The 15660-nt window shown below is 44.2% G+C and overlaps 1 protein-coding gene across 1 annotated transcript in view; it reads left to right on the top strand.

Moving 5' to 3' along the window:
- LOC134352867 (CLOCK-interacting pacemaker-like) overlaps nt 1-15660 on the top strand; it is a 109249-nt gene that overhangs the window by 79010 nt on the left and 14579 nt on the right. Inside the window, exon 2 of the mRNA XM_063060407.1 lies at nt 14456-14678. Coding sequence (XP_062916477.1) covers nt 14483-14678 — 196 coding nt within the window. The 5' untranslated portion in view covers nt 14456-14482. The remainder of the gene's footprint in view (nt 1-14455; nt 14679-15660) is intronic.

Here is a 15660-nt window from a genome sequence, read left to right as displayed (position 1 = left end):
AGGGGAGAGCATTAACAGGGTAAGGAGAGGGAAGGAAGGGGAGAGCATTAACGGGGTAAGGAGAGGGAAGGAAATGGAGAGCATTAAAGGGGTGAGGAGAGGGAAGGAAGGGTAGAGCATTAACAGGGTTAGGAGAGGGAAGGAAGGGGAGAGCATTAATAGGGTAAGGAGAGGGAAGGAAGGAGAGAGCATTAACGGGGTGAGGAGAGAGAAGGAAGGGGAGAGCATTAATGGGGTAAGGGGAGGGGAGGAAGGGGAGCGTATTAATGGGGTAAGGAGAGGGAAGGAAGGGGAGAGCATTAAAGGGGTGAGAGGGACGGAAGGGAAAAGCATTAGGGCGTGAGCGGAGGGACGAAGGTGATGGCTTTAAGGGGTGAGGGAATGAGAGGGTTGAGGGATGGGGAGAATGAGGGGAGTGTGGAGGGGCAGTTAGAGGAGTGAGTGATGCTGGTAGATAAAATGTGTGCAGGGGCTGTTGTGGTTGGACAGGTAATTGCTCTACTAGGGATCAGGCTGGCATGGACTCAGTTGGCTGAATGGCTTCCATGGCACAACAATTCTGATTCTGATTTCCTGCAGTAAGGCAGACTTAGGTTCATTGTGGAAATTTAATGACCCATGTTTTTAATTTGTTGTTTGGATCACTGGCGAGGCCAGTATTTATGGCCGATCACTTATTACCTTGCTTGTAGAAGGTGTAGTGAGCACCCTTCATGAGTTCCTGCAATCTGTGTTCTGAATATACTCCCACAGTGGCCCTGAGGTAAGGATTCCAGGACTTTTGATGAAGGAACATCAGTATTTCCAAATTTGATGGGCCAAGTGTAATATTTTCAAGTTTGTGGTTAATATAAATCAAGGATTGTGAGCTGGAAGGAAAATACAAAGATTGGCAAAGACATGGCAGATGGAATATAATGTGGAAAAATGATATATCGCTGAGGCTGTGGACTCGTTTTGGGAAACTTTGAGATTCATGTTGCACGTGTTTCGGGACTCTGGTTACACTTTTCTTGCTGTTTTTGAGTGGTGCGATCGATGCTGACTGGGGCGTTTCGGCCCTGCAGTGGGTTAGCAATGCAGCACTGAGCTAAACTGAATACCACTGAACTTCTGATTTAATGTTTGGTATTCTATGTGATGTTCACTTGCTTTTTGACATTTATGCTATTTGGGTTTTTTTGCGCGTTTGATTTTTTTCTTGACTGGGTTCCATGGTGTTTCTTTCTATTATGGCTGCCTGAGGGAGGATGAATTTCAGAGTTGTATTGTATACATACTTTGATAATATAAAGTTGTGTACTTCATTACACTAAACAACGAAACGGACTATTTTTCAAAAGGTAATGCATTGGGGTATATTCATTTTCAAACTGCCCCTTGCGCTCTTGTATACAAACCTGTGAAGACTGACATACAGGCATGGTTTGTTGCCATTATTACCAACAGGCTTGAGTACAAAAGTAGAGGTGTCTTACTGCAGTTTTATAGGGCCTTGTTGAGATTGCAGCTGGAGTATTGGTCTCCTTATCCCAAGAAAAATATACTGGCATCAATGATTCATCAATTGATGAATCTGGTTTATTGAATGTTAAGAAAAGATTAAGGTTCAGCCTATGCTCTGTAGAATTTGGAAGAAATAGAGGTGATTGCATTGAAATGTGTAAAATTCTTATAAGACTCAACAGAGGAGATGTAGTGAAGATGCTTCCCCTGGGTGAAGTGCCTAGAACCAGTGGCCATGGTAGCAGAAAATAAAGGGCTTACCAGTCAGGATTGAAATGGGGAGAGATATCTTCACTCAACTTGTGAAATTTGGAATTTTGTGTCTGAGGTGGTTGTGAGGCTCTGTCACTAAGTTCATTCAAAATAGGTTGATAGCACTTGAGATTCTGTGAAGGTAGTGTAGGATGTGGAGTAATGGTACAAGATGAGCTGTGATCTCAATAAGTGGAGGAGTTGGCTCAAGGAACCAGGGGACCTTTTTTCCTATTCCTAATTCTTATTGTCTTTGGTCTGGCTTGGACATCCGCTTCCTTGATGTTCCCAAATACCTGCTACCCTTCTATGGATTTGACAGTCTTATTTAGTGTCTTTTTTATATCCAGAAACATTTCTGATAGTTTTGCTTGAGTTTGCTTGCCGTAGTTGGAATTGTCAGTCTTGTGTTGTGCTTCTGCGATCAGCTGGTTCATGTTCAGTCACCTATATCATACATTATTTTGTAGAAGAACTTTTTTGGTCTTCAACCTAGTCATTTGCTCAGTAAGGTAAATAATGAAAATTTATAGTGTACTGTACATGTGTTTGGCCAGCATATGCTAAATAGAGTAGATTTGGGACAAATTTGGTAGCCCAGTACTGGGTATTTTTGATGCACTGTGGACTATCAGAAATATTCAGCCCTGCTATCTGAAATGTCATGGCCTCCTTTGTCTCTTATACCGTCATGGGATCAGGTGTGAGATGAACTAAGGGATTAGATGCTCTCTGCTTTCACCATAGTGCAAGTCCTATTCAAGGATGGCCTTCTTGGAAGGGATGCATATTCAACAAACCTGTGTCGACCAACTGGCTGGCATGTTCAATCACATCTTCAACCTTTCACTACTGCATTCGGCGCTCCAGAAGGGCACCAACCAAAATGAACCACTTCACACTTATCTGGGTTAAACTCCATCTGCCACTATTGATGTCACGCTGTAACCTCTGACAGCCTTCCACACTATCCACAACAACCCCAACCTTTACGTCATCAGCAAATTTCCTCCACTTCCTCATCCAGGTCATTTATAAATATCACAAAGAGCAGGGGTCCCAGAACAGATCCCTGAGGCACACCACCTCCATGCAGAATATGACCCATCTACAACCATTCTTTGCCTTCTGTGGGCAAGCCAGTTCTGAATCTACGTAGCAATGTTCCCTTGGATCCCATGCCTCCTTATACACTACATCTACTGTGTTTAGTCACATCCTCAAGAAATTTGATCAGGCTCGTAAGGCACAACCTGCCTTTCACGAAGCCTAATCATATTATGCCTCTTCAAATGTTCTAAAATCCTGCCTGTCAGGATCTTCTCCATCAACTTACCAACCACTGAAGTAAGACTCACTGGTCTATAATTTCCTGGGCTATCTCTACTCCCTTTCTTGAATAATGGAACAACATTCACAACCCTCCAATCCTCCAGAACCTCTCCCATCCCCATTGATGATGCAAAGATCATCGCCGGAAGCTCAGCAATCTCATCCCTCACCTCCCACAGTAGCCTGGGGTCCATCTCATCCGGTCCCGGTGACTTATCCAATTTAATGCTTTCCAAAAGCTCCAGCACATTGTCTTCCTTAATATCTACATGCTCAAGCTTTACAATCCACTGTAAGTCACTCCTATAATTGCCAAGATCCTTTTCCATAGTGAATACTGAAGCAAAGTACCTCTGCTTTCTCCTCCAGTTCCGTACACACTTTTCCACTCTCACACTTCATTGATCCTATTCTGTCACATCTTATCCTCTTGCTCTTCACATACTTGTAGAATGCCTTGAGGGTTTTACTTAATCCCGTCCACCAAGGCCTTCTCATGGTCCCTTCTGGCTCTCCTAATTTCATTCTTAAGCTCCTTCCTGCAAGCCTTATGATCTTCTAGATCTCTAGCATTACCTAGTTTTTTGAATCTTTTGCAAGCTCCCCTTTTCTTCTTGACTAAATTTATAACAACCTCTGTACACCATCGTTCCTGTACCCTACCATCCTTTCCCTGCCTCATTGTAATGTACCTATGCAGAACTCCACACAAATATCCCCTGAACATTTGCCACATTTCTTCCGTACATTTCCCTGAGAACATCCGTTTCCTATTTATGCTTCCAAGTTCCTGCCTCTTAGCCTCATATTTTCCCTTACTCCAATTAAACATTTCCCTAACTTGTCTATTCCTATTCCTCTGCAATGCTATCATAAAGGAGATAGAATTTTGATCACTATCTCCAAAATGCTCTCCCCACTGAGAGACCTGACAACTGACCAGGTTCATTTCCCAATACCAGATCAAGTATTGCCTCTCCTCTTGTAAGCTTATCTACATATTGTGTTAAGAAACATTCCTGAACACACCTAACAAACTCCACCCCGTCTAAACCCCTCGCTCTAGGGAGATGCCTATCAATATTTGGGAAATTAAAATCTCCTGCCACAACAACCCTGTTATTATTGCACCTTTCCAGAATCTGTCTCCCTATCTGCTTCCCAATGTCCCTGTTACTATTGGGTGGTCTATTAAGAAAAACACCCATTAGAGTTATTGACCCCTTCCTGTTCCTAACTTCCACCCACAGAGACTCCGTAAACAATCCCTCCATGACTTCATCCTTCTCTGCAGCCATGACACTATCTCTGATCAACAGTGCCACGCCCCCCCACCTCTTTTGCCTCCTTCCCTATCCTTTCTGAAACACCTAAAGCAGGGGTCCCCAACCTTTTTTGCACCGCGGACTGGTTTATTATTGATAATATTCTTGCAGAGGGGCCGACTGGGGGGGGGGGGTAGGATTGCCAACAGACAAGAGTAGCAGTCAAATACGTTGTGTTTACCCCGAGAAAACTACCATGACCATGAAACCTTGTGCGGGCACCTATGTGCGCATGCGTGCACGTGCCGATTTTTTTCTACAAATCGTTTTTGGCGATTCTGTTCGGGGTGGGGTGTTAATCACAACCAGAATATAGGTGATAAGTCAACTGTGTCACTTATAAGTGGCTAATACACTCGATTTCATTTCTAAAAGGATTTATCTAATGTCACGTACCCTGTGACGGGAATAAAGAACCAGCAGAGATGGAAAACACTTCGGAGTCCAGTATTGCTATAAACTAATAGTATTTATTAGTAACTACCCAATACAGTAATATAAATGTAGATAAATCAAACAGGTTAGCATTGATTTTATATATATAAAATGTGTGTGTGTGTGTGTATATATATATATGTGTGTGCGTGTGTGTGTGTGTGTGTGTGTGTGTGTGTGTGTGTGTATGTATATGTATGTATATCAGTAAGTGTGGAAATATATGTATGAAAAACCAAGCTTCTTTAAGTCTGGGGTAAAATGATACAGTCTTACGATGATGAGTAAAGTTCAGTTCAGTTCGTGGTATTGAGTTGAGTAGTGATGGAGAGAGAGAGGGAGAGATTTGTGTCTTCAGGTGAGCTGACGCCATCGATCTTCTCGTTGTCTTTTGAAATCCTTTAGAAGTCACCGACTGTGACTGTAACAAAGGGGACCAGTTTTCTGTGGTGGAGCTATCCCCCAGGCGAGGGTGGACACATGGACAACTCCTCACCAATCAACCCCTTTCCTCTTTTCACTGCAAGAGCGCCTGATCGATCCTCCAAAACCAACCTTTTTCTGCGGGCACAACAATGCTCATTCAGTGTCCAACGCATGTGTCTGAGGTCTATCATCTGACCTCCTATTTTATCTTCTCGTGCTGAGCATCAACTGTCTTTCAAATAACTCCTCCTTCCTCTCTCTGAAGAAATGCAAGCAGGCAAACGTCCTTGAGAAGTGTCAACAACCTGCCGAAAATCATAACATCGAGTGTCCATTAAATAACACCGCCTTCGGTTACCATAGCAACTTACGAGCTGCTCAGTGCCCTCTCCAACTCCAACTCAGCAGAAATCCAAAAGTTACTTCCAGTGCCTTAAAGTGACAGTCCAACAGTTAGTCTTCGTCTCTCTCTCTCTCTCTCTTTTCAAAAGCACAGTTCATAGGGGTAATTCAGGACCCCGTCACACTAACGAATTTAATATTAAACACAGCACATATTTTCCTCACATGAATATAGTGATAGTCAATTATAAGTCACTTATAAGTCAATAACATCATAACATTTTAAGTAACGTTTGGATATTACAAACCCCATTTCCAGAGAAGTTGGGATATTTTCCAAAATGCAATAAAAACAAAAATCTGTGATATGTTAATTCACGTGAACCTTTATTTAACTGACAAAAGTACAAAGAAAAGATTTTCAGTAGTTTTACTGACCAACTGTGTTTTACTGTGTATTTTGTAAACATACACAAATTTAGAATTTGATGGCTGCAACACACTCAACAAAAGTTGGGACAGAGGCATGTTTACCATTGTGTTACATCACCTTTCCTTTTAATAATACTTTTTAATCGTTTTGGAACTGAGGATACTAATTGTAGTAGATTTGCAATTGGAAATTTTGTCAATTCTTGCTTGATATAAGACTTTAGCTGCTCAACAGTCCGTGGTCTCCGTTGTCTGATTCTCCTCTTCATGATGCGCCACACATTTTCAATAGGAGATAGATCTGGACTGGCAGTAGGCCAGTCAAGCACATGCACTCTGAGTCTACAAAGCCATGCTGTTGTAGCCCGTGCAGAGTGTGGTCTGGCATTGTCCTGCTGAAATAAGCATGGACATCCCGGGAAGAGACGTTGCCTTGATGGCAACATATGTCTCTCTAAAATCCTAATATATGCCTCAGAGTCAGTGGTACATTCACATACATGCAACTCACCCATGCCGTGGGCACTGATGCACCCCCATACCATCACAGATGCTGGCTTTTGCACCTTTTGCTGATAACAATCTGGATGGTTGTTTTCAACTTTGGCACGGAGAACTCGACGCCCATTTTTTCCAAAAACTAGCTGAAATGTGGACTCATCTGACCACAGCACACGGTTCCACAGTCTTTCGGTCCATCTGAGATGAGCTCGGGCCCAGAGAACTCGCCGGCGTTTCTGCATAGAGTTGATGTATAGCTTCCTCCTTGCATAATAGTTTCAAGTTGCATTTCTGGATGCAGCGACAATTGAGTGACAATGGTTTTCCGAAGTACTCCCGAGCCCAGGTGGCTATAATTGTCACAGGAGCATGATGGTTTCTTAGGCAGTGCCGCCTGAGGGCTTGAAGATCACGCACATTCAACAGTGGTTTCCAACCTTGCCCTTTACGATGTCTCTGAATTCTCTGAATCTTTTCACAATATTATGTACTGTAGATGTTGAAACACCTAAATTCTCTGCAATCTTGCGTTGAGAAATGTTCCTTTTGAACTGACTTACAATTCTCTCATGAATTTTGGCACAAAGAGGTGAGGCACGACCCATCCTTGCCTGCAAAGACTGAGCCTTTGATGGACGCTACTTTTCTACCCAGTCATGATACCTCACCTGCTACCAATTAGCCTGCTTAATGTGGAGTCTTCCAAACCAGTGTTACTTGAATATTCTGTGCACTTTTCAATCTTATTTTAACTCTGTCCCAACTTTTGTTGAGTGTGTTGCAGCCATCAAATACTAAGTTTGTGTATGTTTACAAAATACAATTAAGTTGGTCAGCAAAACTACTGAAAATCTTTTCTTTGTACTTTTGTCAGTTAAATAAAGGTTCACGTGAATTAACATCACAGATTTTTGTTTTTATTGCATTTTGGAAAATATCCCAACTTTTCTGGAAATGGGGTTTGTATTAACGACCTGGATGTGAGAGTAGAAGGGTGGGTTGGCAAGTTTGCAGACAACACAAAGGTTGGTGGTGTTGTCGATAGTGTAGAGGATTGTCAAAGATTGCAGAGAGACATTGATAGGATGCAGAAGTGGGCTGAGAAATGGCAGATGGAGTTCAACTCGGAGAAGTGTGAGGTGGTACACTTTGGAAGGACAAACTCCAAGGCAGAGTACAAAGTAAATGGAAGGATACTTGGTAGTGTGGAGGAGCAGAGAGATCTAGGGGTACATGTCCACAGATCCCTGACAGTTGCATCACAGGTGGATAGAGTAGTTAAGAAAGTTTATGGGGTGTCAGCTTTCATAAGTCGAGGGATAGAGTTTAAGAGTCGCGATGTAATGATGCAGCTCTATAAAACTCTGGTTAGGCCACACTTGGAGTACTGTGTCCAGTTCTGGTCGCCTCACTATAGGAAGGATGTGGAAACATTGGAAAGGGTACAGAGGAGACTTACCAGGATGCTGCCTGGTTTAGAGAGTATGCATTATGATCAGAGATTAAGGGAGCTAGGGCTTTACTCTTTGGAGAGAAGGAGGATGAGAGGAGACATGATAGAGGTGTACAAGATAATAAGAGGAATAGATAGAGTGGATAGCCAGTGCCTCTTCCCCAGGGCACCACTGCTCAATACAAGAGGGCATGGCTTTAAGGTAAGGGGTGGGTAGTTCAAGGGGGATATTAGATGAAGGTTTTTTTACTCAGAGTGGTTGGTGCATGGAATGCACTGCCTGAGTCAGTGGTGGAGGCAGATACACTAGTGAAGTTTAAGAGACTACTAGACAGGTATATGGAGGAATTTAAGGTGGGGGCTTATATGGGAGGCAGGGTTTGAGGATCGGCACAACATTATGGGCCAAAGGGCCTGTACTGTGCTGTACTATTCTATAAATAACTCTGCTTTGGATGATCCCAACCTGCCTGCAAAAGGAGGAGGGCTGGGCATGGGGCTAGCAACCCCATTCTGTAAAAATTCAGTGCTACAGGAGCTCCCCGGAGAGAAAGGATCTTTGCCTAGAATACACACAAAGTTGTGCCTTTTTGTTGGCTTTGTGGAACAATCTATGTTCCGTGCCTATTCTGGTATCTGTCCCCCACTTTTCCTTCGCTACATCGATGACTGCGTTGGCGCTGCTTCCTGCACGCATGCTGAGCTCGTTGACTTCATTAATTTTGCCTCCAACTTTCACCCTGCCCTCAAGTTTACCTGGTCCATTTCCGACACCTCCCTCCCCTTTCTAGATCTTTATGTCTCTGGAGACAGCTTATCCACTGATGTCTACTATAAGCCTACTGACTCTCACAGCTATCTGGACTATTCCTCTTCTCACCCTGTCTCTTGCAAAAATGCCATCCCCTTCTCGCAATTCCTCCGTCTCCGCCGCATCTGCTCTCAGGATGAGGCTTTTCATTCTAGGACGAGGGAGATGTCCTCCTTTTTTAAAGAAAAGGGCTTCCCTTCCTCCACTATCAACACTGCTCTTAAACGCATCTCCCCCATTTCACGTACATCTGCTCTCACTCCGTCCTCCCGCCACCCCACTAGGATTCCCCTGGTCCTCACCTACCACCCCACCAGCCTCCGGGTCCAACTTATTATTCTCCATAACTTCTGCCACCTCCAACGGGATCCCACCACTAAGCACATCTTTCCCTCCCCCGCCTCTTTGCTTTCTGCAGGGATCGCTCCCTACGTGACTCCCTTGTCCATTCATCCCCCCCATCCCTCCCCACTGGTCTCCCTCCTGGCACTTATCCTTGTAAGCAGAACAAGTGCTACAAATGCCCTTACACTTCTTCCCTTACCACCATTCAGGGCCCCAAACAGTCCTTCCAGGTGAGGCAACACTTCACCTGTGAGTCGGTTGGGGTGATATACTGCGTCCGGTGCTCCCGATGTGGCCTTCTGTATATTGGCGAGACCCAACGCAGACTGGGAGACCGCTTTGCTGAACACCTACGTTCTGTCTGCCAGAGAAAGCAGGATCTTCCAGTGGCCACACATTTTAATTCCACATCCCATTCCCATTCTGACATGTCTATCCACGGCCTCCTCTACTGTAAAGATGAAGCCACACTCAGGTTGGAGGAACAACACCTTATATTCCGTCTGGGTAGCCATCCAACCTGATGTCATGAACATTGACTTCTCTAACTTCCGCTAGGCCCCACCTCCCCCTCGTACCCCAGCTGTTACTCCTTTTTATGCACACATTCTTTCTCTCACTCTCCTTTTTCTCCCTCTGTCCCTCTGAATATACCTCTTGCCCATCCTCTGGGTCACCCCCCCCATCTTTCTCCCTAGGCCTCCTGTCCCATGATCCTCTCGTATCCCCTTTTGCCTATCACCTGTCCAGCTCTCGGCTCTATCCCTCCCCCTCCTGTCTTCTCCTATCATTTTGCATCTCCCCCTCCCCCTCCGGCTTTCAAATCCCTTACTCACTCTTCCTCAGTTAGTCCTGACGAAGGGTCTCGGCCTGAAACGTCGACTGCGCCTCTTCCTATAGATGCTGCTTGGCCTGCTGCGTTCACCAGCAACTTTGATGTATGTTGCATTGAGAAATGTTCCTTTTGAACTGACTAACAATTCTCTCACGAATTTTGGCACGAAGGGGTGAGCCATGACCCATCCTTGCTTGCAAAGACTGAGCCTTTGATGGACGCTACTTTTATACCCAGTCATGATACCTCACCTGCTACCATTTAGCCTGCTTAATGTGGAGTCTTCCAAACTGGTGTTACTTGAATATTCTGAGCACTTTTCAATCTTATTTTAACTCTGTCCCAACTTTTGTTGAGTGTGTTGCAGCCATCAAATTCTAAATTTGTGTATATTTACAAAATACAATTAAGTTGGTCAGTAAAGCTATTGAAAATCTTTTCTTTGTACTTTTGTCAGTTAAATAAAGGTTCACTTGAATTAACATATCACAGATTTTTGTTTTTATTGCATTTTGGAAACTATCCCAACTTTTCTGGAAATGGGGTTTGTAAATACACAGCACATATTTTCCCCGTATAAACACAAAATCATTGCAACACACTGTTACGTACCCCGTAACTGGGTTGCCAAACCAGCAGAAATGGATTACTCAGTTGGAGTCTGGATTACTAGAACTAAGAAAGTTTTATTAAAGAAACAAGCAACACAGTAATCGAAAGGATAATAAATGCAACAGTTCAGCAATGATAAACACACATGTGCACAGAATTAAGATAACAGCATCAATCAAGCTCTATCGTTGTCTGGGGTTAAATGACCAAATTTCAAAGTGACACAAAAGTCCAGTTCAATTTAGTTCAGGTCACAGTAATCATTGCCATGGCGATGGACAACGTGGGGGGAGGGAGAGAGAGAACGGGAACGACTGATCATTCAGAAACGGCTTCCACTCACAGACCGGCGATAATTGCTCACAAGCAGCTTTTGGGCAGGTCCTTGGTGATGTCACCTGAGGTCACCGACTGTGACCCCTCCTCCAGATGCAGTCGATCCTCTGCAGTGAACCCGGCACCCAGGCGAGGGTGGACACACACCGGGTTCCCGCTGATCGTACCTTTCCACCCTGTGCGTTTAAGGTCCGGTACCAACTCGTGAGAGGCGCACCGCTTCCAGGGTCTCGTTACCTCGGGTGTCGTGTGTCCTGCCTTAGCGAACCTGTCCCTTTTTATCCCCCTGTTGGGGTATCGCCTGTCCATCACTTCAAACAGTTCAGGGTTCAAAGGGGGAGCCGCTCTAGACAGCTCTCTCTCTCCCGTCCCTTCATTACACATCTCCAGATGCTGTTTCATTGTGTTCCTTATCTCTCTCTTGAAGACAGGTGGCAGACCAACTGCTGATCACACAGGACAGCTAACATCTTATCTATGTGTATTCTCGTCACAACACCATTATCGCTGAATCAGTGGGAGCCCTGGGCTTGTTTCCCTGCAACAAGATGGTGCCATCGAGGGGTGATGGGAGACAGTAATACTCGAAGGGGGTTCTTTATGTCCAGTCTATTCAGCAATTTCGTTTTCATTGCATTCATTGCAGGAAACCCCACTTCGCAGAGATATGTTGGAAATGGAAGCAATGTTTTCAGTGCTTTGGTGGCTATCTCAGGATATTTAGCCTTGACTTTGATCTAGAATGCCGGCAGAGATGTTATGTCAAACATATTTTTCAGCCCGCCGTCATTTGCAAGCTCGAGGAGTTGATCTTCTTCCCGCGCTGACATGGATGACGCATGCGTAATGACCTCGCGTGTGTTCAAGCTCAACAGTGGGCGTGACAGGGAATGAGGAAAGGTGCAGCTGACTCATATCGCCAAATCATATCGTTTCCTTGCGGCCCAGTAGCACATGCTTTGGGGACCGCTGATCTAAAGCCTGGCTCTCGAAGTAACCATTCCTGTCCCTGAGCCATCCAAGTCTCTGTGATGGCCACAACATCATAGCTCCAAGTACTGATCCATGCTCTAAACTCATCCACTTTGTTCCTAATACTCCTTGCATTAAAATAGATACATCTCAAACTGTCGGTCTGAGCGCATCCCTTCTCTATCACCTGCCTATCCTCGCACTCGCACTGTCTCCAGGCTTTCTCTGTTTGTGAGCCAACCGCCTCTTTCTCTGTCACTTCAGTTTGGTTCCCACTCCCATCAATTCTAGTTTAAACTCTCCCCAGTAGCCTCTGTGAACCTCACCGCCAGGATATTGGTCCCCTTGGGATTCAAGTGCAACCCGTCCTTTCTTTTGAATGAAGAGTTCTGATGGAGTGCCTTTGACTGGACATTTTAATTCTTTCCCTTCCTACAAATGCTGCCTGACATTCTTTGTTTTTATTTCAGGTTTCCAGCATTTACAGTTTTTAAAGTTTTAATTATGAATAGTATAGTTAAATTATTAAGAATGATGTACAAGTAAGCAGTGAATGGGAGGATGGGGTGCAAAGAACATCCCCATCCATTTGATATTTGTTCTGGAGCCAAGCGGTAATGTTAAAACTGGAACTAGACATTAGTGTGAGAGAAATACCACTTGCCATTACTTTGTTGAAGATTGAGAGCAGACTGACTGGGCAGTAAATTAACTAGATAGGATTTGTCCTGCTTTTTTGTGAGCAGGACATACCTGGGCAATTTTCCACAATGTCAGATAAGTGCCATAGTTCTGGCACACGAGTCTTCTGACTTCAGCTGGAATGCAGTCTGGTCCTTGATAAGGTTCCACACCGTAGGCTTATTCAGAAAGTTAGAAGGCATGGGATCCAGGGAAGTTTGGCCAGGTGGATTCAGAATTGGCTTGCCTGCAGAAGGCAGAGGGTGGTGGTGGAGGGAGTACATTCAGATTGGAGGATTGTGACTAGTGGTGTCCCACAAGGATCTGTTCTGGGACCTCTACTTTTCGTGATTTTTATTAACGGCCTGGATGTGGGGGTAGAAGGGTGGGTTGGCAAGTTTGCAGATGACACAAAGGTTGGTGGTGTTGTAGATAGTGTAGAGGATTGTCAAAGATTGCAGAGAGACATTGATAGGATGCAGAAGTGGGCTGAGAAGTGGCAGATGGAGTTCAACCCAGAGAAGTGTGAGGTGGTACACTTTGGAAGGACAAACTCCAAGGCAGAGTACAAAGTAAATGGCAGGATACTTGGTAGTGTGGAGGAGCAGAGGGATCTCTGGGTACATGTCCGCAGATCCCTGAAAGTTGCCTGACAGGTGGATAGGGTAGTTAAGAAAGCTTATGGGGTGTTAGCATTCATAAGTCGAGGGAATAGAGTTTAAGAGTCGCGATGTAATGATGCAGCTCTATAAAACTCTGGTTAGGCCACACTTGGAGTATTGTGTGGAAGCATTGGAAAGGGTACAGAGGAGATTTACCAGGATACTGCCTGGTTTAGAGAGTATGCATTATGATCAGAGATTAAGGGAGCTAGGGCTTTACTCTTTGGAGAGAAGGAGGATGAGAGGAGACATGATAGAGGTGTACAAGATAATAAGAGGAATAGATAGAATGGATAGCCAGCGCCTCTTCCCCAGGGCACCACTGCTCAATACAAGAGGACATGGCTTTAAGGTAAGGGGTGGGAAGTTCAAGGGGGGTATTAGAGGAAGGTTTTTTACTCAGAGAGTGGTTGGTGCATGGAATGCACTGCCTGAGTCAGTGGTGGAGGCAGATACACTAGTGAAGTTTCAGAGACTACTAGACAGGTATGTGGAGGAATCTAAGGTGGGGGCTTATATGGGAGGCAGGGTTTGAGGGTCGGCACAACATTGTGGGCTGAAGGGCCTGTACTGTGCTGTACTATTCTATGTTCTATGTCCTAAGGCCTTGACTGTTTTCAGTGTTCAGCCATTTCTCAATGCATTGCAAGTGAAATGGAACAGTTTGAGATTGGCCTCTGTGGTGATGGTGATTTGGACTGGTGTGAATCGTCTATTTGGCACTTCTGCCTCAATGTGAATGTCAATGCTGTAGCCTTTTCCGTAGCACGTCCCATTATGTGTTTGGTTTAGTCCAAATGTTGACCAAAGAGCTGAATTGAATGAGTGCCTTTGACAACAAGCCAATGTTTGACAGTGTGACGGCAGAGCATCCTGGTAAAATTGAAGTCAAGGGAAAACACTGGGTGATTGGGTTTGCACCAAGAAAGAAGGCCCCCTTCTCTTTTCTAGAGAAAAACATTATATTCAACATTTCCTAACCTTGTAGTGCAGTTCATCCTTTGTAAATCTTTTCATGCACCTTCTTTTACTCTGTTTTTAAAAAAATATATAGAAGGGTAAATAATAGCTTTGTGGCACCTCTCTCTTTGTAAACTGGACAAGCAGCTTTAAGCTACGTTACGTCAATGTAACGCATTTGTTAAAATTGAAGCAATTTACATTCCGAAATCAATGAATAACACTCTTTTCCTCCAGAATATTTTTCAGACTGTGAATGTGTTCATGACTAAGGTGTCCATGGCTGAAAACTGCAGATCATCGCGCAAAAGCGTGAAAGAGAAGATTAGTGGGGTAGCCATTAAATCAGAGAATTTACCGGAAGCTAGATACGAGCAATCAGAGAAAAATCCTTCTGCCATTGCCACGATGAAACCAAAATCAATACCAGGAGAGTCAGAAAAAGATTCTGGATTTTCAGGTAATTGGGATGCATTATGGATTAGTTGGAGATTTGGAATGCTACCTTTCTTTTATGGGATCCTATAACTTGGATCATGAAATCGATGGGAGTTTTGTTTCATTGTTTGCATGTCTAATATTGAGCTGTATACATGTTGGTTGGTAATGACATGAGTAGTACAGAAAACAGTTTGCACACGGCACAATGGGAAAGAGAGATAGGAAGCAGGAGCCATCAGTCATACTTGAGCCTTTCTAACTCACTTATCATGATGGTGGCTGCTCTATAAAAGCTTTCTTGCCTCTTAATCCTTTGTTTAATTTGTTCCCTCTTGTATGAGCATCCCGTTTCCCCACTGGTTAGAACAATCAAACATCCACAACCTCCAAGTGAAAATATGGGCCATTTATGATGGCAGAGGAAATAAGTCCTTTCCGTCATGGCCCCTTTTAGGGGAATCAGCCACTTGATGGCCATCTTGTCAGGCCTCCCAAAAACCTATTGCTTTTTAGTTAGATAACTGGTGGCAGAAACTGCTGTAGCTGTTGGTGGGCTCAGCCAGTCATTGTAGAGGACATAGATTAATATTTAATATGTGAACTGTCTCTCAAAATTCTTGGGTAGAAGGTTCCACTCCATTTGCTTATTTTGTCCACAGCTGCTTTTGACATATTAAGGCTTTCCACTGTCTTATCGACTTCAGTTTTGCAATATTCACAGAAATTTGGCTACTTTCCTTTCCCAAGCACATCCACCCCTCCAGGGTTGAGATGAAATGAGAATCAACTCCAAATTCTGGAAACCGCCCCCATTGACAGCTGTCTGTTCTAAGGCACAGATGTGATGACCAGAGTAGAACTATTACAGACGCCTGCCTGACTTCTGAGAAATGTTGTTTCCTCCCAATCCCTATGGTTTTTTGCATTCTATGCACACATCAGGTTTATGTTTAAGATGTGGGCTTTATTGTACCTTTGCCTTCAAGCTGGCTGGGATTAAA

Source organism: Mobula hypostoma, chromosome 10, assembly GCF_963921235.1.
Source record: "Mobula hypostoma chromosome 10, sMobHyp1.1, whole genome shotgun sequence".
NCBI lineage: Eukaryota > Metazoa > Chordata > Chondrichthyes > Myliobatiformes > Myliobatidae > Mobula > Mobula hypostoma.
This window is presented reverse-complemented; position numbering and strand designations above follow the sequence as displayed.